General features: G+C 42.2%; 1 protein-coding gene across 1 annotated transcript in view; it reads left to right on the top strand.

The window, feature by feature from the left end:
* LOC140198883 (exosomal polycystin-1-interacting protein-like) overlaps positions 1–22,669 on the top strand; it is a 52,428-nt gene extending 29,759 nt beyond the window's left edge. The window contains exon 2 of the mRNA XM_072260068.1: positions 12,649–22,669. Within this exon, the coding sequence (XP_072116169.1) occupies positions 12,703–13,368 (666 nt within the window). The 5' untranslated portion in view covers positions 12,649–12,702 and the 3' untranslated portion in view covers positions 13,369–22,669. The remainder of the gene's footprint in view (positions 1–12,648) is intronic.
* The last annotated feature ends 4,493 nt before the right edge of the window (positions 22,670–27,162 follow it).

The raw sequence follows: 27,162 nt of genomic DNA, 5'->3' as shown, positions 1-27,162 counted from the left end.
GCTGGAGAAACTCAGCAGGTCGGGCAGCATCAGTGGAAACGATGAGTCGATGTTTTGGGCCGGAACCCTTCATCAGGACTGAAGAAAGAAGGTGGGGGAGGGTTGGAAGGAGAAGGCTGGTAGCTTCAGTTGAAAAACCAGTAATTTGAAAGACAAAGGGGTGGGGGGGGGGGTGAAGCAGGGAAGTGATAGGCAGGAAAACAATGGGCAGTAGAAGGAGGTGGAACCATGAGGGAGGTGATAGGCAGCTGGGGGAGGGGGCAGAGTGAAATAGGGATAGAGGAAGGGAGGGGGAGGGAATTACTGGAAGTTGGAGAATTTTATGTTCATACCAAGGAGCTGGAGACTACCGAGACGGTATATGAGGTGTTGCTCCTCCAACCTGAGTTTAGCCTCATCTTGGCAGTAGAGGAGGCCATATACGGACATATCTGAATGGGAATGGGAAGCAGAGTTGAAGTGGGTGGCTACCGGGAGATCAAGAAGGTCGTTTGCCTTCTGAGAATTGCAGACCTGCTCTCCACATTTTCCATTCTTCTGCACTTCCTAATCACGCACACCCTTACCTTGCTCTCGTTCCCCAAAAGCAAATCCTCATACTTCCAATGAATTCCATTTGCTACTTTTGTGACCACCCTCATCAGACCTTCCTGTGCTCCTTTCTCACCGTCAACCACAATGACAAGTCTGGTGCAACTTCTTAATCATGGCCCAACCTGTGATAGGCTCTCTCGATGGCTGTCACCAATAGTAACACTCTATTTCTCTGTACGAATGTCAGTGAAAGTTTTTTTACACAGAGTGGGGAATGCGTGGAAAGCACTGCCAGGGGTGGTGATGGAGGCCGATACCTTAGGGGTATTTAACAGACTCGTAGACAGGTACATGGGTGATAGAAAAACGGACAGCTATGCGGGAGGAAGGGTTAGGTTGAGCATGGAGTAGGTTAAAGAGTTGACACAACATTCTGGGTTGAAGAGCCTGAGATATGTTCTATGTTTGATGTTCTAAATGTACCATGCCTCTGGAAAGGCAGCATTGACTGACATGAATTCACACCGTACAAAGGTAGCAGGAACATTTTTTTTTATTGCATTGGAAAGAAAAACCTGGCAGTGTCTAAAGGAGCCTGATTTAAGAAAATTTGCAAAAAGAACCACGGAGAATATTGAGAGGATTCTCTTCTTTCCTGAACCGAGTTATTAAGAAATGCAATAACTGGTCAAAAAGTGTGGCAAAAGTGGCATCAATAGTAACTTTCAAAATGACATTGCCTTATAGTTAATAAAGAGGAAAATAGTTTAGCCAGAGGGAAAAATCCAAGAGTGTGGAATAATTGGATAATTCTTTCAAAGAGTTGGTGCAGGCATGCTGGGCTAAATGCCCATTCTTTTCTTTACAACCATGTGAATTTATAGGGTTTTCCAAACTCCAAAGCCTGAAGTTACCCCATTATAAAAACCTAGCAGGAACTATAGAAAACTTGACTGAAACTTGAGTGTTTTTCCTAACTTGATCCATTTCAAGTTATCCACTTTTTATTCTGCAGTGTGGATCTGTTCCAGTTTGTGCGCATATGCTGCTGACTTCTGCTCTTCCCCTGTGTCATAGCCCAGTGATTGCCAAAACTCGAGCAGCAAGAGAATGGTGATCAACAGCAGGAGTACACAAACTGTGCCTGCAGAATCTTTAGCTCCTCTGCCAAAATCTCACTGTTGCAACCTATTGCCAGAAAACTTTACAAAGGAGAAACAAATAGCTTTCTCTGGCTCAAAATATGTAGCCTCTTAAAAAAAAATTGCAATCGCTATTAGAGACGATAGGTTCAGTACAGTAGTCTGGTTTCTGGATTAACGGCAGTAACAGTATAATTGGAACCATCCCTATGTTTTCACAGTAGACACTAAAACCAACTGCCAGCAGGTTGCTATGAAAGCAGTGATATGCTTGCAGTAAGAAGCAGATGAAATTGGAGAAAATTATTCTTCCATCTCATGGCTTGGTGAAGTTGGTTTACCTGAGCATTATTGAACTATGGTGATGATAATTGATTCCGAATTTAACAGTGTTCCATCTGCGTAATGTAAGTCACACGATTTTTCTCTTTTACATGTGTGTTGTCTGTGGATCTCACTGCCTGATGCGTGCGTTGGTTCAGACTTCAGTAACAGCACACCCTTCCTTCTTCCAGCTAATTAACTTTGATTGATGTTAATCTGTTTGACAAATTGACATTCAGCTTCACATTCATTTCCACATGCCCGATTCTCCATCAAAATAAAGCTTGTCTTTCTGTAGATTATCAAGTAGAACACCTTTATCTGAAGTGACTTATACATTTGGTAATAGCATCTAAATTGCACTTGATCTGCCCCAGTAGCTCAATGGGTGAATAACCCAGAAGGTGGGGCATTAGGCCATACCACTGAACACAGACTCAGTCAGGAATTGAAAAATGACTGCTTTTGTCCATATATTCATAAACACAAATGTAGATTTGTGCTTCCTTGATGGTTATAGCAGGAGGCCTTTGTCCATATTGACCCCTCGATCGCATATGCCACTAGTGATCAGGAAATGCCAGGTTCTGTGCTGAATTGGCGATTTCAGCCTAAAAAATTAGCTGGAGTTTCACAGTTGGACTCATTAAGAGAAGATCTTCAAGGCTGTCAGGGCACAATCAATGTGTGTAATTATGCATATTAATTCTGGGTGAGGATAAGGTTGGGCTCAGTTTTTATGACACATCATTCACATATCATAGACACATCAGCAGTGGCCACTTGGCCCAGATACCATAGGGCAGCTGGTGCCTGCAGAGCCAGAAGCTGACAGAAGCTGTTGCTTTCAACAAGAGCAGGGGAAAGAAATGTTACAAATTAGGAATTCATCACTGATGCTGAGAAAACTAAAATTATGACCCCTTCTGGATTATTCCACTGCCAACCTCACCATGTGAAGCCAAACAAGCAGCCCCTTATGATCATAACATCAGTAGGTTTATGTCAAAATTGTTCATGTATTTAGTCCTGCATCTTGGAACAACTGCGCTTCAATGCTTTTCTCCAAGCTCTTCAAGATGGCATGTGGTGCACAACTGAAGTTTGGTCAAGAATGCTATTATAGTGCAAGAAATCATTTGAAAAACAAACCCGAACTGTCATCTTCCCTCAGGGTATGTCTGGTACTAGAAGAGTTTAAAAAAGGAGATCATACTTTGAGATTTCTTCACAAAATATCTTGCAATATAAGTTACAATATATTTATAATAAATGGGCTACATAATTCATTTAGGTTCTTCCAAAGAAATATTGCAATGATTTTTTCCACTGACCTTAATAGATAAAAATGCAGCTTATGTAACCTGATCACACAACTTTTTTAACTCTGCCCCATGATCGTTGAAGCCATCATACCATTTTTGATGAATGTGGATCGTTCATAAATAAACAGCCTGGAATCACTTCTTGGCTTAGAATTCAGACTTACTGTATACCACGAAGCTGTTTGGAAACCAAACTTGAAGAGGAAATGCAGTGGATTGATTTTATTGGAGCTGAGATTGAATAAAGATATGTCAGCTCTTGGTCTAGATGCAACTGAGCTCATGAATAATTCAAGACAGAGGTAAATTTTCAGTCAGTCAAGTTGTAGCAAACTGCACTTTCACGGTTGATAATTCTCAGCTTTTAACTTGTTGCCATGGTATGCATGCCCCGGTTCCAATCAAGGGAAACAAAGGGAAGAGAAAATTTAGTTTGAGCAAAGCAACAAACATGTAAGTACATTCAAATATTTCCTCTTTAAAAAAAAAGTAACACTCACACACTGGGTCTGTGGTTTCATCTCAGTAAGTAAACAAAAGTCTACATAAAATTTTAAATGTGAGAGCTTCATTATGATTTACTACTATAAATGTTACTGTGACAAAGTTGTGAGAGATAAGAAAATTGAAATAGATTACAGATACTGAAATGCACTAGGAAGCAATATCACTTCTAAACTGCAAGTTTTGTCTTGCCGGAGATCTCCATATCCTTCAGATAAATCAAAGCTTCGGAGGTGAGGTTTCATCAGTGAAAATAGTGAGCAATTCCATCTGCCTGTCAAAAAAGTGACAGTTTCTGATCACATCAATGGAATGGATATCGGGTTAAGGGGTTCTTCTGATTATACCAGCTTTCTGCCAGACAGGGAATGTCAAAGTTACACCCTCATACTATCCAGATTAACAAGACAATCTGTTAACTATAAATTATGATCACATTCAACAGTGTTCTTTCCTGTTTAAAAAAATCGAAGATATGTGGAAAAGTATAGATTTACTGCAATAGATATCAACTTCGCATAAAGGTGTGGTATGTGTGATGGTGAAACAGACTTGTATTTTCACATTTTTCTTGTATTTGCTTATGACATAGAAGGAGGTCATTTGACACCTGCAGTCAGAATTCCTATCAGTCGTCTTCCCTTACTTATTTCCCAGTGTAGACTATTTTCAAATCCCCACTGAATTCCCTGCATCTTAGTTGCATAAGGGACAATTTATAATAGCCAGTTATTAATATCCAGTTGACTTATCTGCACATCATTGGGATGTGGGGGGAAACTCGGGTGGTCACAGAGTGAGTGTGCAAACTCCACACGGCACTCAAGGCCAGGACTGAAACCAGCCTGGTTGCTGGAACAGTGTGGCAGTCATATCAAATGCCATGCTGCACTATACTACCCTAAGCTCTCCGGGTCTAATTAAGTAGCAAAGCTATTGCACTAGGTTAAAATGATAAAATCTTGGTTTATCAATTAATATGTTTGTAACTCAGAACTGGTATCATAATTCTATTCTTTGTACTTACTAACACTTTCTACGTTGTTCTGGATTTCCCTAACACTGGTTCTACTTGTGCATAGATTAAGGAATACTGAAAGCCCTGTAAAATTTTAAATAGTAGCTCATGGAATATTGCCATGTGAAGGTTGTTACTGTTTAGGTCTATATGTAATGTATTTAGCAATGTAGCAATCAATGAAGCTACTTTGCATAAGAATCACTGAGATATATATACCAGGCTGAAACAAAAATATTCAATCGTATCCATTGAGAGTTAACAAATTTCACGACATATGCAGGTGAAAATAAACCTGATTCTGATTCTGATATATGTTATAAAATTTGTTGTTTTGCAGCAGCAGTACAATTCAAAGACAGGACATAGAATATACCACAGCACAGAAAAGCTCCTCAACCTCTCCAAGTTCAACCTAACCCTCCCTTACCACATAATTCTTCACCTTTTCTCTAAAAATCTATGTTACAAATTAAATAAATAGTGCAAACAAAGGAATAATGTAGTATCCAAGGATCAAGGATTAAGATATCTTGATGGTGAACAGGCAGAAGTTGCTCCTAAATTATTGAGTGTGGGCCTTGAGGCTCCTGAACCTCCACCCTGGTGGTAGTAACTAGAAGAGGGCATGTCCCAGATGGTGATGGATGCTGCCTCCTCGAGGCCTCAGCACATGATGCTGTCCTCAATGTTGGGGAAGGTTGTGCCCATGATGGAGCTATCTAAGTCATCAACAAGAGGTTGCATCACAGACTGCAGGTGTACTGGAGGCCCCATACGAGGCTGTAATGCAACCAATCAGAATGTAGCAACCATGGTAGAAATTTGCAGAAGTCTTTGGTGATGTTACGATGTGCACTCGAGTGCACCAGCTTTCAGGGTTTATATACTCCGACTTGCCAGAACATGGACGGCTAGCACAGCCCTTTTAAAGAATCCGGCCCACCCCGCCAATTGGCGGCCATGTTTTGGTGCCAGGATTTTAATATTTAAAGAGCACCTGAACTGAGTTTCAGTGCTCAATCGGCAGCTCTACTTTGGATTTTCATCTAGCGTCTAGTTTGGAGCCTCGTTCTCATCACAAGCTCATTTCCTGTCTTGATTCTCGTCTTGAGTATTCCAGTACTTGGGTCCTAACCATCCTCACCTAGGTCTCTTGTCACAGGTGATACAGCAAATCTACTCAAACTCCTAATAAAGTAGAGCCACTGGCATGACTTTATGATTGTATCAACATATTGGACCCAGGACAGATCCTCGGAGATGGTGGTATCCAGCAACTTGGAGCTGCTCGGCCTTTCCAGCACTGACCTCTCAAAGAGGACAGGTGTATGTTCTCCGACTTCCTCTTCCTGAAGTCCACCATCAATTCCTTGGTCTTACTGATATTGAGTGCAAGGTTATTCTTATGACATCACTTAACCTTCTGAATTATCTCACTCCTGCATTCCTTCTCATAGCCCACAGCAAGTTTCCACAAGTGACATGACAATGTCCTGTTAACCAGTCATGTTAGTGTAATACAAACAAAATGCTGGAAATAGTCAGCAGGGTGAGGCAGCATCTGTGAAGAGAGAAACAAATTTCGTACTCCAGGTCAATGATCTGCATCAGAACTCGTGAGAAGGTCTATGATAGAGAGAAGACAAGACAGATTGAATGATACAAAAGTAGATAATGCTAGCTGAGCTAGGGTAAAGGTTTGTGTTAAGAGAGTGTAAATAGGACAGGAATGAGCCATAGGTGAAGAACACATATTAGTGGAAATGAATAAGACCATAAGAGCATAAGAACAGGAACAGATTTAAGCCACTTGGCCCATTGTATCTGCTTTGTTATTCTATCATGGCTAATTTATTTTTGCTCTCAACTCTATTCGGGAGTTCAATGTTATGTGTTTCACTGGAATGGGACTGCACGAGGACATACCCGATCAAAACTTTTCCATAGACAGCTTCCAGACCGTTCGGGCTGACCGGAAGTGCACTGAGAGCGGTAAGCGTAAAGGAGTTGGGTGCTTTCTGTTCTGGTTAACAACAGATGGTGCAATCTGGGTCATATTATGATCGAGGAACGTGTTCGTAGACCAGATATTGAACTTTTTACTGTTGGACTTCGGCCATATTCCACCGAGATACAACACTGGGCGGCACGGGAGGTTGTTCCTGCCTGTGGCCATCGAACTTTGCAGCTCCTCCCGTGGAGGGTCAGACACCCTGAGCCAATAGGCTGGTCCTGGACTTATTTTCCATCTGGCATAGTTTGCATTTTGTTGTTTGATTGTTTGTGGTTTTTGTATTGCTATATTTATGCTCTATTCTTGGTTGGCGCGGTTGTAACGAAGCCCAATTTCCCTCGGGATCAATAAAGTATATCTATCTATCTATCTATCTATTCTCCTGCCTTCTGCCGGTAGCCTTTGATGCCCTTACTATTCAAGAACTTATCAACCGCTGCTTTAAATATACTCAATGACTTGGCTTCCATAGCCACCTGTGGAAATAAATTACACAGATTCACCACTCTCTGGCTAAAGAAATTACTCCTCATCTCTGTTCTAAAGGGATATCCTTCTGGTCTGAGGCTGTGCCTTTTGGTCTTAGACTCCCACCCACTATTGGAAAGTTCTTCTCCACATCCACTTTATCTAGGTCTTTCGATATTCGATAGGTTAAAATGAGATTCCCAATCTTATAAACTCAAGCGATTACTGTCCCAGAGCCATCAAATGCTCTTCATACATTAACCCTTTCATTTCTGAAATCATTCTTGTAAACTCTTCTGGACCCTCTTCAGCACCAGTGCATCCTTTCGTAGATATAGCACCAAAAACTTCTCACAATGAGACCGGGGTGTCTTAGAACGAATGGAATGTGAAAGGGTGAGCAAGATGGAAGAGGTGTTTGGTGGTGATATCATGGAAATAATGATGGATGATTCGTTTAATGTAGAGACTGGTGTGGTAGAAGGTGAGGTCATGGACCATTTCATCCATCTTCTGGGTGGTGCTGCAGGTAGTGCAGCTTTCTCATAGCTCCGGCAACCTGGGTTCAAGTCTGACCTCGGCTGCTGTCTCTGTATATCTGCCATATTAGCATATGGCTTCTGCCAGGTGCTCTGGTTTCCAGTTGGTTGTCAGGTTAATAGGTAACAGCAAATTACCCATGGCATTGGTAACTGATGGAAGAATTGGGGAATGCTAATGGGCACCTGAGAGTGAGCTTGTCACAGGAAGCTACGCAGAGATATGGGCTTGAGGGGATTGCCCCATGTTATCATGAAATTAAAAATATGAGAGCAGAAATGATAGAGGTGAGGTTATCAAAAAGTACAAGGGGATCTCAAAATGTACAAGGCTAAAGAAATGACAAATAGTGTTAGATCTAGATAAGTGCAAAGAGTTGCATTTTGGGAGGTCAAATCAGGGTAGGAATTTCACTGAACAATAGGTTCCGGGGGTGGTGGGGAGGGGGTTGGTTATGGTCTGGGAGTTCAAGTAGATAGTTCCCTGAAAGTAGTGTCGCAGATAGAAGGTACTTAGTACTCTGGCCTACCACAGTCAGGGCATTGAATATAGGAAATGGGACATTACATTGCAGTTTACAGTTTTGCTTACCTTGTTTTCAGAAAGACATCATTTAGCTGGACGGAGTGCAAAGAAAAATTATGAGAATGTTCCCCGAGCTTGGGGATCTTAGAGGCTGGGCTGGCTAGAACTTTCTTTCTTGGTGAGCAGGAGACTGAGGGTGATCTTACAGAGGTGTGTAACATCACGGGAGTTACGATAAGGTGTCTTTCTCCTGGGGGAAAGTAGTTCCAAAACCAAAGAGCATAGGTTTAAGGTATGAGGAGAAAGATTTAAAATGGACCTGAGGGGTAACCCCCTTCATGCAGAGGGTGGTGCACATGGGGAATGAGCTGCTGGGGGAAGTGGTTGAGACAGGTTCAATAACAATATTTAGACACTTTCATGGGCATCTGACAGGGTAGGCTTAGAGGTATAGGAGTCACAAATGGGCAAATTGATTTGGCTTAGATAGGCATCCTGGACAAGATGGGCAGAAGGGCCAGCTTCCATGCTGGATTGCTCTAAGGCTCCAACTACATGAGATTATGAGAGGCATATATAGAGTAGATAGTCAAAATCGTTTTCCCATTGTGGGGGGGGGGGAGTCAAAAACATAAAGGCATAAGGTGAGATACAGGCTTTTTAAAAGAGATCTGAGAAGTAAGTTTTTTTACAGACAACAGTTCTTGTCAGAGAAGCATTGCTAAAGGAGGTGGTGGGATCAGATATAATTACAGCATTTAAAAGGAATTGGGACAGATACAAGGATGTGACCTAAAGCAGGCAAATGAGATCAGGAACCATGGTCAGCATGGACAGAGTGTTTCAGTGCTGTACAATTTTATGATTCCATTATTCCAATGGAAGCAGAGGTTTGGGAGATGTCCGAACTAAAACAGATGTGACAGAGATGGGAGAATTGGGAGAATAGATTCTTTACATGGCTTCAATGTCAGACACATTTAAGATGGCACTGGCTGGTGGCTAACGAAACAAGAAAAACAACTAAATACTTTTTAAATCTTACTTTTACTGGCAAACGACCATCACAAGTAATAGTTCATAACTTCCCTTTGGACTTGGAGGCAATTCAACGTGGCAGAACTGAGGCGAGACAAGCCAACTGTCCCATCGCTAAGAGCAAGGAAGACCTGAGGTTTGATCATTTTAAGCGCTGTGCTGAAGGCCGAATAGAGATGGCAAGGTCTGGGCACCAAAGCATATCAATTAGACTGAAGTCAATATTTGGATAGAGACTTAGAATCTGGTTTACTATCACCGGCATGTGTCGTGATAACATAGCAGCAGCAGTTCACTGCAATACATAATATAGACAAGAAAAAAATAATATTAATAAATAAAATAAAAATAATAATAATAAATAAGTAAATCAATTACAGTATATGTTTATTGAATAGATTAAAAAAACATGCAAAAAACAGAAATACTGAATATTAAAAAAAGTGAGGTAGTGTCCAAGGGTTTAATGTCCATTTAGGAAGCGGATGGCAGAGGGGAAGAAGTTGTCTCTGCATCGCTGAGTGTGTGCCTTCAGGCTTCTGTACCTCCTACCTGATGGTAATAGTGAGAAAAGGGCTTGCCTTAGGTGTCGCAGTCCGGTCCATAAAGTCCGTGTTCCAGTTCACGGTCCAGTCTATGGTTCCTTGTTCTGGGGTTTCTGGATTTCCCCAGTTTCTGTTGTGGGCACATGTTTCTCGTTTTGGGGCTGAGAAATAAATACCTCTGCAAACCAGGGATTCCCTGCTGGACTGTCCTGTTCCCCTCCCTGTCTTTTTCCCCCTTGCCTGACTCTCTGCCTGGATACCTCGCCTGACTCTCTGCCTGCTCACCTAGCCTGGATACCCCCGCCTGTATACCCTGCCTGTATCACTGAAGTTTTACCGCTGGAGCAAGACTGCAGCCTTGTTAGGTCAAGATAAGGAACTGTCTTTTGTTGTGTGTCTCTCTGTGTCCATGCCTTTGCTAGGTAGGTCCAGCTGTTTGCCGCTACCTAGTGTTGGGATCTGTCTCTGTGTTCACGCCTTCACTAGGTGGGTCCAGCCATTTGCCGCCACCTTGTGTTGGGATCTGTCTCTTCATGTTCAGTGTTCTGTGTATGAGTCCCGGCCCTATGTCTTGTTCCCAAGGAGGGGTCTTGGCTCTATTTTATGTGTGTGAGTCCCGGACCTACGTCCTGTTCCCAAGGAGGGTTCCTGGCTCTGTGTTCCGTGCTCCTGTCACTTCTAGTCCAAGACTCCGTGCTCCTGAAGGCCCTTGTCCAGTCCGTGCCTAGTCCAGTCCTGTCCATGTGCCTTTACCTGTCCTTGCGTCTCGCCCTACCCAGGAGTTCCACACCCAAACCATGTCCAGTCCTGTAGCCTCGTCTTGTCCTTGCCTAGTTCTGGAGTCTGAGCCCGAGTCAGGTCCCAGGTTTTGGGTCCTTGCCCAGTCTCTGGCTCGGAGTCCATACCCAAGCCTCGAAGTACCCTAGCCTCAAGACCAAGACCCCAGCCTGCAGGCCTCAAGACCAAGACCCCAGCCTGTCTCCAAGCTCAAGCCTCAAGACCAAGACCCCAGCCTGCAGGCCTCAAGACCAAGACCCCAACCTGCCTCCAAGCTCAAGCCTCAAGACCAAGACCCCAGCCTGTCCCCAGCCTCAAGCCTCAAGCCCTAGACCCCAGCCTCAAGCCCTAGACCCCAGCCTCAAGCCTCAAGCCCTAGATCCCAGCCTCAAGCCTCAAGCCTCAAGCCCTAGACCCCAGCTTCAAGCCTCAAGACCTAGACCCCAGCCTCAAGCCTCAAGACCCCAAGCCTCTCTCCAAGCCTCAAGCCTCAAGACCCCAGCTTCCACTCCTGCAGTCATGTCATGTCTATGCCTGGTTCTGGGGCCCGAGCCCGAGGCAAGACCCAGATTCTGGATCCTTGTCCAGTCTCTGGCTCGGGGTCCAAGCCCTAGTCTGATTCTTGTCCCTGCTCCTGTATCTTGTCACATCCCTACTCTAGTCAAGTCCTGTTCCTTGTACTTCAGTGTCTGTGTCTTGTAATTGGGTCCGTTCCCAGCACCCCATTGTGACACTGGGTGCTGGAGGTTCTTAATAATGGACGCTGCCATTCTGAGACATCGCTCCTGGGTACTTTGTAGGCTAGTACCCAAGATGGAGCCAACTAGATTTACAACCCTCTGCAACTTCTTTCAGTACTGTGCAGTAGCCACCCTCCCCCCACCCCCCATACCGGACAGTGATGCAGCCTGTCAGAATGCTCTCCACGGTACATTTATAAAGGGCTGAATCGAAAAGCTGATTTCAGGTCAAATGAGAAATCGGGGCCCAGGCACCAGAGCAGATTGGAGCGACTAACTTTGACGCTTGGATGGAAACTTAAACACTGGGCCGAATCGGAAGGGCCAAGTACAGGCCGAATCGAGGTAGCATGGTCTTGGCCCCAGAGCGTAGTGAGGCAATTGAACCCGATGTTTGAACGTCGATTTAGATTGAAAAGCTTAGGGTGGCGGGGCCAAAGGTGAGGGACGGGCCAGTTCAGATCACTGCTCCACGTCTCGGCTCTACATTGAACTATGGGACTCTCCTTGTGGACTTTAGTGGTTATTTGCTTGTGGTTCTTGTTTGCATGATGTGTTTTTTTTCTGTCTGCACATTGGGTGGTTGACGGTCTTTTTTTAATGGGTTCTTTTATTTTTTTATGACTTCTTTTTTAAGGATATTATTGTTTTTTTTTCCCTCTACATAGGGTGTTCAACTGTATTTTTTATGGGTTCCTTTGGATTTCTGTTTTATGACTGCCTGTTAGGAGATGAATCTCAAGGTTGTATAATGTATACATACTTTGATAATAAATATACTTCGAACTTTGAATTTTGTGAAAGTGAAATCCAAAGGGCTCCACATAGATAATGGTGGCTAACCTATCCGATGAAATGGAGATACAGAAATCAAGAAAGAGTAGGGAAAAGTCACAGTTGGATCAAGTGAAAGTGAAAACAAGGTAGAAATTGGCAGAAGTGCTGATGAGACTTTCTAGTTCTTTATATGAGCAGGAAGCTGAATTTCCGGTTCCATAATTAATGTAAAGATGTACTTTAGTGGTTTAGCAATTTAACCACCCTTTATGTAAAACATCTGAACAACTTCAACAAAAGATTTTACCATGTTTTTAAATTACCTTCCAAATATGATAAATGTTACAAGCTGTTTCCTTCTTTATTTGTTTCAGACCCTGTGAAAAATGAAGAACTTTTGTTAGGCTGCCTACCATTTTGCTGAGAAGATGGTGACGACCACTGCAGCATCAAACCAGCTGGTGCTCTTGGCTCTGTGCTGCTGTGCCTGCTTCTCTGTGTTAAGGAGCAGCAACCACACACTAATCTTCCAAAAGGAGAGCAACTTTCGGAACTGCAGCTGTATCTCCAGCATCCCAGACTGTGTGGTCGCCCGTGCCAACCTTGGGTGCAACTGTCGGACCGTCTTGTCTAAGGATATTGATAAAGCCAGCCCAACCTTTAGTCACAGCAGCAAGTTAGTTGTGTGGGTGTCAGACACCACTACAGTGGGGCTGCTGCTAAACTACTCGTCGGTCCCAAGCCTCACACTTTCGTTGTGCAACCCTGATGCCGTACTGACTGAATACCTTGTCATCTTTGGCCTGAAAGAACTCAGTGTGACAAATCCTACAGCAAATGTGTATCCACTGCAAAACTTAACGATATACAGCACAAGGGGAGCAGTGGTTGAGTCACCTTTGCAGAATGGTACTGGGTTTTCGTTCTACATTTCTTTCTTGAACATGGCGCTATTAAATGGAGATTCCAAATTAAAAGCCTACTCAGTGCCAAATGTCACCAACATTGCAGAATATTTTCCAGATCTTCAATATGACACAACTTCTCTGCCTTCGGACACTGGCAGTTCCCTTGTTACATTCATCTACGTTTAGAAATTGCGCAATTAGTTTGCGTCTGACCAACCATAAAGAGCCATGCAGCCATGCTGCACTCACAAAAAAACCATGAGTGCACAAATTTTGAGGAACTTCTGCACACAAATGTTCCATTTATCATTTCAGTCTAGTTTTAACACATTTCTGTAGAAATTTCCCTTATGAACAAAGGGGGAAACACATGATAAATATATACATTTTGATTTGGGCTAACATAATGCAAGCAAAGCCATTTTACTGTTAGAAAGAACTTTCTTTATTGTAACAGAGAAAATGTTGATCATGGTAAAAACTTTCAAGGCTTCTTCCATGGAAATATATATATATATATATATAATCACGAAAGACAGACTTTTATTCTCCATTTTGCATCAACATTATGTGGCACTAACAGCACTGACAATACCATACTTCTTTCCATTTCTTCTGGGCTTGTATGGCCCAACATTTCTGGACAGTAAATTCTTAAACCTTCTTGGGTCAAGAAAAAAAAACTTCAGGACAAATGGAAAGGGACTATTAGTAGTAGGGTGATCACTTGAGTTTGGTATGATGTGCTCCCAAGGAGTTATTCCCTTAATGTAGAATGCCAAAGCATGACTTTGTTTAATGTGGGGAGGCTGATGCATGGGCAGCCAACACACAGTACTTGACAGATCAGGGTCAGAGCCTACTGGCATGGCATCCAAGATGACTGGGGATTCTTCACTGCTACAGGCTTCCTCCACCTTCACTGCTGAGCCTTCCTCCACTGCTGTTGTAATATGCCATCATCTTCTGCTGTTGATGTCTTGATGGAATCGCTCATTGTCTGGAACCTCTCCCTTGACCTTACAGCTAAGGAGGACCTTACCAGGAGCTAAGATCCAGAAGGCACCACTCTCATGATCTCAGGAACACACAATCCTCTCCACCATGACAAGACGACAATCCTCAGAGAAGGAAAGGACTACTAACAGTAGTATTAGAAATTCATCTGCATCTTTTTCTAGTATTAAGACAGCAATGTGGGTCATCGCATCCCATTTGCCGAAGTTGCTTGAAGGATGTGAACATCAGAAGTGAGTCTCACAGAACAATATTGTTGTATTTACCTGTAAGAGGCAGCACTGAGAAGGAAATGTCTGGTTTGGGTACAGATGAATGTGTTGAAAGTTCTTGTAGTCAGCAGCATGTAATGCAGCAGGTGAAAGGGTCTAATGCAGCCAACTCTTGAAAGGACATATCACTGTACAAACAAAACTGTCCAAGCTACTCGGCTGTTGATCCTGTGAGTGAATGGATGCTGCATTGACGGCAAGGCGAGGCAATGGGGGAGTGCTCCCAATTGTTTAGAGGGAGGTGAGGGGATTGCACCAAGAACAGTGCCAGGAGGACAAACCCAAAATGCTGGAGGAACTCTGCAGGTCAGGCCGCATCTGTGGAGAGGAATAAAAGGTCTACATTTCAGGCAAGACCTTTCATCAGGACCAGATGGGGCAGGAACATAGCAGAGACCCTCCAGCTTTTCCTGGGAGAAGGTCACCAGGGGCATGTTTGAGAGGACTCATTGTATATTCCTATGAATTCCTGCACTTTGGAGAAGCAAAATGTCTCTGCCCACTTTACCTGCTCATGTAGGTCAAAGGAATAGTCGAAAAACATTTCTCTCATTTGCCATAGAGTGTGGATGACAACTTTAATGCACAGAGATCAACAACAGCTAGGAATGGCGCTGAGGTTAAAAGTCTGAGAGCATCCTAGACCCTGATTACTTCAGGCAAAGTAGCAAAGTGCACATGTAATACTGTATTTGAAGTTGTAGAAATCACAGATTTAGATTTGTTTTTTAGTATATTTGAAAATCACATTGCAGACGCATGTTCCATGATGCTCCTCTGTTAAAAATAAGGGAAAGTTTATGCCAGAAAATTAAGTTTCAGGAATAATGAAAATTATGCTGAAAAAGGAGGAATCTGATTTCTAATTGATGTTAAAAAAACATAGAAATGTACACAAAATTAGTCTTCTCTTGACAAAACTTATTTCCAGCTTCACAATATTGTTTTTAGCAGTGTGAAGGGGTTTTTGGCCCTTAGACCATAAATAAATTTATGCATAAGATGACTTCCATCTGCTGCAGTTTAAACCTTGAGGTAATCCATGCATGGAAAGTGTTCTTTGCAAAGGAAATTTGCTGGTATTAGAGAAAAGCTGTTCCCTTGGCATTTAAAGGAAACCGGATACAGGAACAAATGAAATGGATCCATTTGAGCATACATTTATCCACAACTCACACATTTTACCCTGGGCTGATGGCATTTCTGTGCCCGATGTACCTTGGCACCACTGATGTTTATCCAGCGTCAGTCACGGGTCACACACTACACACTTCCACCACTGCCAGTATAAATTGTAGCATTTGGGTGCAACCTGGGACTTTTGCTCCTCACACACAAAAAGGGACTAGGAGCTTGGAGCTCACCATGTGAGAATTGATCATAAGACATAGATTAAAGGTCTACGCAGTGGCAGAAAAATATTTTGTACACAGCTTCCACCAATCTCAGTCTTCAAAGGTATCAGTAAGAGATCCTTTCACTGTCTGCATCTTTTTTGTACAAAGCAAGTCTGTGTTACATGCAACAATCACTTTGTAATTCCTTAAGCAAATTCTTTAACTACCCAGTACCTCACATCGGTGTGGGCTCCACTCATGGTATGTTATTCAATCAAGGCAGACAGTCATGTGGAGATTGCCAAGACCTAATGGAGATTATTGTGTTCCCAGTCCCATATTTTCCCTTTCATACTTGATACTAATTTATGCAGTTGTTCTGTAGATACCTCCAGAAGGGTAACAACGTAACACCATAAGACGTAGATGCAGAACTACGTAATTTGGCCCATCAATTCTGCTCTGAAATCCATCCTGGCTGACGTATTATCCCTCTCAACCTCATTCTCATGCCTTCTCGCTGTACCCTTTGATGCCCTTACTAATCATGAATCTATTTAAAATGTACTCAATGACTTGGCCCCACAGCCAACTGTGGCAATGAATTCCACAAATTCACCACCCACTGGCTAAAGAAATTCCTCCTCATCACTCTTCTAAAGGGATGTCTTTCTTTTCTGAAGCCGCGCCCCGCCTTGCATTTTTGAGCATTGGACTCTGTCTGTACTTTTTGCTGCCTCAGTGAAGTAGTCAGCATAATCAAAGACTTCACCCACCCTGGGCATTCTGTCCTCTCCCTTCTCCCATCAGGCAGTAGATACAAAAACCTGAAAGCACATACCACCAGGTTCAAGGATGGCTTGTTTTTTTTTAACAGTTTGGAGGAATAAAGGGAATTTGGGGTTCACGTACATAGATCCCTCAAACTTGCCACACAAGTGGTTAAGAAGGCATATGGTTTATTGACCTTCATTATTTGGGGTATTGAGTTCAAGAGCCACTTTGCAGGTCTATAAAACTCTGCTTAGACCACACTTGGAGTATTATGTTCAGTTCTGGTCGCCACGTTATAGGAAGGATGTGTAAGCCTTAGAGAAGATGCAGAGGAGATTTACCAGGATGTTGCCTGGATCACAGAGTATGCCTTATGAGAAGAAGTTGAGAAAGTTAGGACTTTTATCTTTTGAGCTAAGGAGGATGAGAAGTACCTTGATGGAGGTGTATAAGATAATATGAAAGATAGACAGAGCCAGAGACTTTTTCCCAATAATGAAGGTAGGTGTCCTCAAAGTGTCAGATTAGCACTTGAAATGACTTAGCATAGAGGGCTCTGGGCCAAGTCCTGCAAATTGGGATTATGATAGGTAGATATTTGATACTTCACAAGGACTGATCAGGCAGATGGAGCTCATCAGTCTTAGACAGCAGCCCGCCTAGGAGAAGGAAAACTCTGATTTTAAACTTCCACTACCTTGCAACCATACCCACGGGAAAGGCTTCGGGAGTAAACCCTGAGGAAGAGATCCAGAGCTGTTTGATGTGGTTTACAATTTCACTCTGGCAGCCTCTGCGACGACACTGCGGCTCTTGCCCTTCCCTTGGACTACATCAGTGACGTGGCCTGATTTTAACCCAAGAACAGTTAGCGCGACATTATTACAGCCTGGGGCATTCATAGTTCAGAGTTCAATTCCAGTGTCATCTGTGAGGAGTTTTCACGTTCTCTCCGTGACCCCGTGGGTTTCCTCCAAGTGCGCCGGCTTCCTATCACGGCCCAAAGACTTACAGGTTAGTCATTACAAGTTGTCCTGAGATTAGGGTAGGGTTAAATTGGTGGCTTGCCTGGCTGGAAGGGCCTGTTCCACACTGTATCTCTAAATTTAAAAAATAATAAATAGATAAGAAGGCAATGGTACCCGGAATCTGTACAATTGATTTTCTGAAAACCCTATGCTATAAAGATTGTAGGGTCAATGTAGAGTGACATGGTTAAACACCAGCAAGACCCCTACAAACTAGGGAGTGGTTCTGCAGTGATAGCACCAAAGCTACGTTCAGTGTCTCTCCATGGAAAGCAATCATGAAGAGCAAAATGTTAAGACACCTATTCCTTTGCTTACAATTTTGACAAATTTGTTGTTAAATTCAGCTTTATTGAAGGGAGAAGATAAAAATTCATATATCTGTGCAACGTATACATGATAGACAGTTAATGATTCTGCCTTGTGGTATTGTGGGTACAGGTCAACCGCACAATAACAAAAACTTTGCAGACTAGCTTGTGGTTAAACAGATTTTCAGACAGATATTTTTAAAATTTTCCCCTCTTCTTAATGTTCCAAATCCTATAAGATGACCATACATAACAAAAGGAGCATTTGGCCCATCGAGTCTGCTCCACCATTCCATTAGGGCTGATTTATTATCTCTCCTTCCTGCCTTTTCCCCGTAACCTTTGATGCCCTTACTAATCAAGAATCTATCAACCTCAGATTTAAATACAGTGTATTCCGATTAATTGGGACACATTGGTACCTGTACATTTTGGCCCAATTAAGCAACTGCCCCAGTTAGCCGGAGTTTCATAGAAATAGTTTAAAAAGTACAAAAGGACCAACTGTCATTTAACTGAGTAATAAATTATGTATTTAAAAGAAATGCAGAACAAATTAGAACATTACCAATGCCTCTACAGTACTATAAAACTGTGTTTTAGTTCTTATTAGTTATCTACGGAAGAATTCATCCATGTTCTTACGATTGACTGTAAATAAATAAAATCAGCACAGACACCTACTGCAGATAATGGATTGTCTTTGTACAATGCTATCAACAATTACATCCTCCTTATCTTCATTTTCATTGTAACATTCAAGGTGATTGGAATATCTTCAAATTCTTTGTAATCCCTTACTTATTGAAATAGTGAAATCATCTCATTTTCACTCCCAGCCATTTTTGGCATCTCCAAGCCTGAATGTTTGAAACCGTAGTGAGCAAATCAGTTCTGAATTGTCTTGCTGCTTATTTCTCACCAACTATCAGTGACAAAAATCACTGATTTGAACACACGCAACACACACACACACACACACACACACACACACGCACGCAGTGCTATTTAAGAAGAATTTGCTCTAAGTATACTGTATTGTCCAACAGACACACAAGTGCACAAGACTGACACCAGTTAGAAATTGGCTGGCAACAGTCTCCTGTCCCAATTAAGCTGCATAGCATCCCAAATTAACAAAAGGAATCCTGGCTATTTTCTCAATTAGTTTTAGTTCTTTAGGAGTTGCCCTAAATAAGCGGCTGCCCCAATTAATGGAATCTACTGTATGCCCAATAACTTTTAGCCTCCATAACTGACTACGGTAATGAATTCCACAGATTCACCAACCTCTGGCAAAAGAAACTTCTCACTTTTGTGCTAAAGGGACATCCTTTTATTCGGAGGCTGTTACTTCTGGTTCTATACCCTCTCACTACTGGAAACAACCTCTCCATGTACATTCAGTGTATGCCTTTTGATATTCAGTAGTTTTCAATGTGATTCCCCCCCCCCCCCCCCGCCACCCCATCATCATCCTAAATCCCAGCAAGTACAGGGCAGAGCCATCAAACACTCCTCATATGTTAAGCCTTTGATTCATAGGGTCATTCTTGTAAAGCTTCTCTGCAGCCTTTCCAACACCAGTACATTTCCCCATACATATGGGGCTCAGAACTGTGCACGGTACTCCAAATGTGGTCTGACAAAGGCCTTATAAAGGCTCAGCATGATACCCTATGCTAGTCATCTTAAAATAAATGCTAAAATTGCATTTGCCTTCCTTACTAGCAACTCAACATACAAGTTAACTTTTCGGGAATACTGCTCTCGGACACTCAAGTCCCTATACACCTCTCTTCCAATTTAAAAAAATAGCTTATGCCTTGATTCCTTCTACCGAAGAGCATGGTCATATCAATTCCAGGTGCTATATTCCATCTGCCACTTCTTTGCCCATTCTCCCAATCTATCCAAGTGCTTCTGCAGACTCCCTGCTTCCTCAACACTACCTTCCCCATGCCTATCTTGGTACCATCCACAAAGTTGGTCCCAAAAACATCAATTCCATGATCTATATAATTAATATCTAACCTGAACAGGACTCGATCCAACACCGACCCCTGTGGATCACCACTTGTCACTGGTAGCCATCTAGAAAAGACTCCCTTTATTCCCACTGTTAGTCTTCAGCTAGTCAGCCATCTTCTGTTCAGTACCTTGCCTGCAACACCACAGACTCTGTATTGTTTAAAAGCCTCACGTGCAGCACCTTCTCAAAAGTCGCTCTAAAATTCAATTAAAAAAACATACCCTGCCACTCCTTTGTTGATCCTGCTTGTTGTTTCCTCAAATAATTCCAACAGATTTGTCAGGCAAAATCTCCCTTCAAGGACACAATCCTGACTTTGGTGCTTTTTTATCATGTGCTTCCAAGTACCCAGAAAGCTCATCCTTAATAATGGACTCTAAAATCCTACCAACCACTAAAGTCAGGCTGCCTTTCTTCCTTCTTAATGAGTGGATCAACTTTCAACTCCTCTGGGATCAGTCCTGATTCCAGTGATTCTCGAAAGATCACCACTAATGCCTCCACAAGCTCTTCAGCTGCCTCTTTCAAAACATCGTGATGTATTCTGTCTGGTCCAAGTGATTAATCCATCTTCAGACCTTTCAGCTTCCCAAGCATGTTCTTCTTATTTGTGATAACAACTACATTTACTTCCAACCCACCCCACCTCCGACTCTCTCTGGCATGTTGCATGAAGATTGATACAAAACTCTTAGTCAATTCTTCAGCCATTTCTTTATTCCTTATTACTACTTTACCATTTTCCAGTGGTCTAATGTCCAGTTTTGCCTCTCTATTACTCGTTATATCTCTGAAAAAAATCTTTTGATATCTTCTTATATTATTGACTAGCACACCTTCACATTTCATATTTTCTGACTGCTTCTCCCTTTCTATTTTTTAAAAGTTTCCCGATCTTCTACCTTCCCACTAATTTTCGCAATATTGCATATCCTCTTCTGCTTTTAAGCTTTCTTTGGCTTCCCTTGTCAGCCACAGTTACTTCATTCTCTCTTCCTCTTGTTTGGGAAGAAATGATACAGTACCTTCTGGATTAATCCCAGAAACTCCTGCCATTGTTGTTCTGCTAGGATCCCTTCCAATGAACTAAGACCAGCCCTCTTGCCTCTGTAATTACATTTGCTCAACTGTATTGCCGATACAGCTAATTTTAACTTCACTCTCTCAAACTGCAGAGTAGCTCCATCAGGGACCCCTACTCTTTTTGATTTTTATAAATGACCTAGATGAGGAAGTGGAGGGATGGGTTAGTAAATTTGCTGATGACCCAAAGGTTGGGGGTGTTGTGGATAATGTGGAGGGCTGTCAGAGGTTACAGCAGGGCATCAATAGGATGCAAAACTGGACTGAGAAGTGTGAGGTGGTTCATTTTGCTAGGTCAACTATGATGGCAGAATATAGTATTAATGGTAAGATTCTTGGCAGTGTGGAGGATCAGAGGGATCTTGGGGTCTGAGTCCATAGGACACTCAAAGCTGCTGCACAGGTTGACTCTGTGGTTAAGAAGGCGTATGGTGCATTGGCCTTCATCAACCATGGGATTGAGTTTACGAGCCAAGACGTAACGTTACAGCTATATAGGACCCTGGTCAGACTTCACTTGGAGTACTGTGCTCAGTTCTGGTTACCTACAGGAAAGATGTGGAAACTATAGAAAGGACACAGAGGAGATTTAAAAGGATGTTGCCTGGATTGGGGAGCATGCCATATGAGAATAGGTTGAACTCGGCCTTTTCTCCTTGTAATGGCAGAGGATGAGAGGTGACCTGACAGAGCTGTATAAGACGATGAGAGTCATTGATCGTGTGGATAGTCATAGGCTTTCTCTCAGGGCTGAAATGGCTAACACAAGAGGGCACAGTTTTAAGGTGCTTGGAAGTAGGTAGAGAGGAAATGTCAGAGGTAAGTTTTTTACGCAGAGAGTGGTGAGTGTGTGGAATGGGCTGCCGGCGACGGTGATGGAGGTGGATATGATAGGGTCTTTTAAGAGACTCCTGGATAGGTACACGGAGCTCAGAAAAATAGACAGCTATGGGTAACCCAAGGTAATTTCTAAAGTAAGTACATGTTCGGCACAGCATTGTGAGCCACAGGGCCTGTATTGTGCTGTAGGTTTTCTATGTTTCTATGTTTCTGTTATGTCCACTGTCACCTAAGAGTTTCTTTACCTTGAGTTCACTGATTAAATCTGGCTCATTACACAACACTAAATCCAGAACTGTCCTTTCCTTAAGTGGTTTTGACTACAAGCTGCTCTAAAAAAGTTATTTCATTGGCATTCTACATATTCCTTCTCTTGAGATCCAGCACCAAGCTGTTTTCCCAATCTACCTGCATATTTAAATCCCTCATGAAACAATGTTTTTCTTACATACCTTTTCCATTTCCTTTTACAATTTGAAACTCACATCCTGGCTGCTACTTGGAGGCCAGTAGGAACTCCCATCAGGGTCTCTTTACCTTTGCATTTTCTACCCACACGATCTTCTGATCCTCTGTCACTTCTTGTTAAATGTTTCCACGGCATTTGCTATTTTCAAAGCGGCCATGAGAAATACACATGCTACAAAAAAGTTATTTTCCATTTCTTCTAAACCATCCAGCCTGCAGAGAAACATTTCAGCTCTTACAGACTAAGAAGACAATGACAAAGATCTTATTAGCCACAAACACAAGGAAATCTGCAGATGCTGGAATTTCATGCAACACACATAAAAATTGCTAGTGAACGCAGCAGGCCAGGCAGCATCTCTAGGAAGAGTTACAGTCGATGTTTCGGGCTGAGACCCTTCGTCAGGACTAACTGAAAGAAGAGCTAGTAAGAGATTTGAAAGTGGGAGGGGGAGGGGGAGATCCGAAATGATAGGAGAAGACAAGAGGGGGAGGGATGGAGCTAAGAGCTGGAAAGTTGATTGGCAAAAGGGATATGAGAGGATCATGGGACAGGAGGCCCAGGGAGAAGGAAAGGGGGAGGGGGGAAGGCCCAGAGGATGGGCAAGGGGTATAGTGAGAGGGACAGAGGGAGAAAAAGGAGAGAGAGAGAAAAAAATTAAAAATAATAATAAATAAATAAATAATGGATGGGGTACGAAGGGGAAGTGGGGCATTAATGGAAGTTAGAGAAGTCAATGTTCATGCCCTCAGGTTGGAAGCTACCCAGACAGAATATAAGGTGTTGTTCCTTCAACCTGAGTGTGGCTTCATCTTGACAGTAGAGGAGGCCGTGGACAGACATGTCAGAATGGGAATGGTGTCTATCCATGACCTCCTCTACTGTCAAGGTGAAGCCACACTCTGGTTGGAGGAACAACACCTTATATTCTGTCTGGGTAGCCCCCAACCTGATGGCGTGAACATTGACTTCTCAAACTTCCGTTAGTGCCCCACTTCCCCTTCGTACCCCATCCATTATTTATTTATTTATTTATTTATTTATTTATTTATTTATTTATTTATTTATTTATTTATTATTATTATTTTTAATTTTTTCTCTCTCTCTCCTTTTTATCCCTCCGTCCCTCTCACTCGACTCCTTATCCTTCTTCTGGGCTTCCCCCCTCCCCCTTTCTTTCTCCCTAGGCCTCCTGTCCCATGGTCCTCTCATATCCCTTTTGCCAATCACCTGTCCAGCTCTTGGCTCCATCCCTCCCCCTCCTGTCTTCTCCTATCATTTTGGATCTCCCCTCCCCCTCCCACTTTCAAATCTCTCACTAGCTCTTCTTTCAGTTAGTCCTGACGAAGGGTCTCAGCCTGAAACGTCGACTGTACCTCTTCCTAGAGATGCTGCCTGGCCTGCTGCGTTCACCAGCAATTTTTATGTGTGTTGCAAAATCTTATTAGATATTAGTTGAGACATGGATCAATGAGTAGCAAAGTTTATTGACGAGCAGAGGAGTTAGCCCCATGGCCCAAGATGATAATTATTCCTAACATATCACCAAAGTATTTCCATCTGGTGACCATATTTTGTTTGTGGTGTCTTGCCTTGCAATAGTGTGGGCATATTTTTTGCATTACTGTACTTCAAAAGAAGTTTATTGCTGATATTGATTTGGGTTACTGTGAGGCAATGAAAGCTACTGCATAAATGGAAGTCATTCTTCTTGAATGACTGAATTTCCTGTTCATTCCTCATAACAATTAATTATTCTCCTTGAATAAGACCATCCAATCCTTATATTAAAAAGACTTACAGTCAATCAACTTTCACTTCCCTCCACAGATGCTGCCTGACCAAAAGGGTTCCTCCAACTTTCTCGGTTGCTCCATTTTCCATCTAATATGCTTGTAAGGAATTCTTCCTCACACTATCTAGTACTTTCAGATTCAGAATTATTTATCACATGTACATCAAAATATACTATATAGGGGAATACATCATTTGCATTTACAACCAACACACCCCAGGATGTGTTGGGGGCAGCTCGCACATGTCCCCAAACATTCCAGCGTCAGCATAGCATCTCCACAATGTTCAACACTAGACCAACACAAGCAGAACATAACAAGACAACAACCGCTAAGCAAACCTCCTTCCCATCCTCCCAGTTACCTGTCCCCTCTCTGACGTACACACACACACACACACACATACACACACACACACACACACACACACACACACACACACACACACACACACACACACACACACACACACACACATACACACACAACTCCAGGAAAGGCCTTCAGTCTTTTAACCATATAACAACAATTACAGCACAGAAATAGGCCATCTCGGCCCTTCTAGTCCGTATGATCATAATTTCATAAGCCAACCAGCCTTTGTTTTCTCGAGTGCAACTCTTCAAGATCTTGAACAGTTCACTTAGCCTGTTAAAGTAAGCCAAATCACTAAACTTTTATTCATAGTTAAAATATCCTTTCCTATTGTTTTGACTTCTTGCTAATAATGCATAACCTGAAACTGTACCTTAATGTACCTTCTTGAATTCTATTCCAATTTCAATATTACATTCTGACATTATATTCTCTGCTTTTATTTGCATCGTTCAAATTTATACTTCCAATTAAGTGACATACTTATCTGCACAACAACATTCTTTAGCTCTTCCATTGCTTTTAATATCTTACAATTTTCAATATTTGAAACTAAAGAGATGGTTCTTCAATCTAGTACTTTTACTGGAGAGTGGCATCCACAGAGCATAAGCAATGAAACCAATATGAAAGAACCTAACAAGTAATTTGCCATACAAAATGTAGTGTTTTAATATTTCTCAAGAGAAATAAAAACAAACAATTATACAGTACTGAGTAGAGCCTGTTTTTGGAATCCTTGTTAAGGAAGTATGCAATACGTTAGGTTTATTCTAATGCTAAACAGTGTCATTTTATCAACTGTTCCACATATTATTATCATATATTTCCATACAATGCCGAACTCATTTGACGTATCAGTTGTGCAGCAGCTGTCAGAACACTTCCATCGATCCTATTTCCCCATTTATCACCATGCAACTCATTCTATCACACTCCCTGACTTTCCCACCACTAGGGACCATTGACAGTAGCCAGTTTACTTAACAGCAAGTTCTTGGAAAATGGGGCAGCCCTAATGAAGGATCACGGCTAGAAACATTGACTCTTTCTACACCTCCATAGATGGTGCCTGACTTGTTAAATTCCTCCAGCAATTTGTGGTATTTTGAGAGGAAAACATTGCGCCCAAGCGAGGGACACATATGCAGACCCAGCAGTGACAGAACCTGATGTCAGTGTCAAGCTGAGATCACTGAAATTATGTGGCAACTTCAGTAACTGCTGCAGCACTGTCTAAAAAAGTCTAACTTGTGCAAAATGTTTCACACCAGCTTTACCCTTTACAGAAACTTCTTCACTCAGAGGGTCATGAGAGTGAAGAACAAGCTGCCAGCACAAGTGATGCATGCGAGTTCGATTTCAACATTTAAGAGAAATTTGGATAGGCATATAGATGGTAGGGTATGGAGGGCAGGTACAAGTCGATGGGAGTAGCAGTTTAAATTGTTCAGCATGGACTAGATGGGCCAAAAGGTCTTTTGTGTGCTGTACTTTCCTATGACTCTATGACATTTTTAGATTATTCATTATCCTCCTCAAAGAAACTACTTAGCTATGTTGCAGACATTTTGAACTAAAACAAATGTGCATCTGCATATATCTTGTTAAGAATGAAATTGTGGATTAAAACTGAGCAAATCTGCTGTTGGAACAGTTTGCATCTCTTTCGAACTGATGCAACCAGAGATTGTTGGACTATCTCATCTGTTAACAACAAGGAAATCCTAGTGTGTTTTGAGAAAGGAAGGGATGTGTTTTTTAACCCTACACCTAAATGAAGGCAATTTGCAACTGGTTTTGTTAATATATCAATCATCAAGAAATATGCGTGGATACACGGGACTAAAAATGAAGATATCCAGCAAAATTGTGGAGACAAAAGCCGCTTGTCTCAGGAACAGAAAACAGAAGCAAGAATAAAGAGTAAGCCAGAAAGGTCATAAAAGTACAAAGTTCTGCTGAGGTAATAGCCATCATTTATTTGAATCACAGTGATATTTTATTTTACCTGTTACTCTGTAGATCCACGCCATTCAGCAAATAACAAAAGTTTGATAAATCATTTCAAATTTCAAAGTTCAAAGTAAGTTTATTATCGAAGTATGTATATGTCATCCTATACTTCCCTGAGATTCATGTTCTTGCAGGCATTCACAGTAGAACAAAGAAATACAAGGTAATCCATGAAAAACTGCATGCAAAAACTGACAACCAACCAATGTACGAAAGAAGACAAACTGTGCAAATAAAAAAAAGTAAATAAGTAATGCTAAGAACATGAGTTGTAGAGCCCTTGTCAATGGGACTGTAAGTTATAGAATCAGTTCAGTGTTGAGGAGAGTGAAGTTATTCCCTCTGGTTCAGGAGCCTGATGATTGAAGTGTAATAACTATTCCGGAACTTGGTGGTGTGGGACCTAAGGCCTAAGGTACCTTCTTCCTGATGACAGCAATGAGAACAGAGCATGGCCTGGATGGTGGGAAATCATTCCTTGAGTTCTGCATCTGAATGCTTCAACTTACTTTCAGAAAGTGTGGGAATACCCATGAGGAGGGTTGAGGCAAAGGCCTCATTGGCTTAGATATTGTTCTCAAAGGAAGACGCTTTCTGTGCACATTGGTGACAGTTGCCCAACAATGCTCC

The sequence above is a fragment of the Mobula birostris genome, chromosome 6 (genome assembly GCF_030028105.1).
Source record: "Mobula birostris isolate sMobBir1 chromosome 6, sMobBir1.hap1, whole genome shotgun sequence".
Lineage (NCBI taxonomy): Eukaryota > Metazoa > Chordata > Chondrichthyes > Myliobatiformes > Myliobatidae > Mobula > Mobula birostris.
Note: the sequence above shows the minus strand (reverse complement) of the source record. Positions and strands in the feature narration are given on the sequence as shown.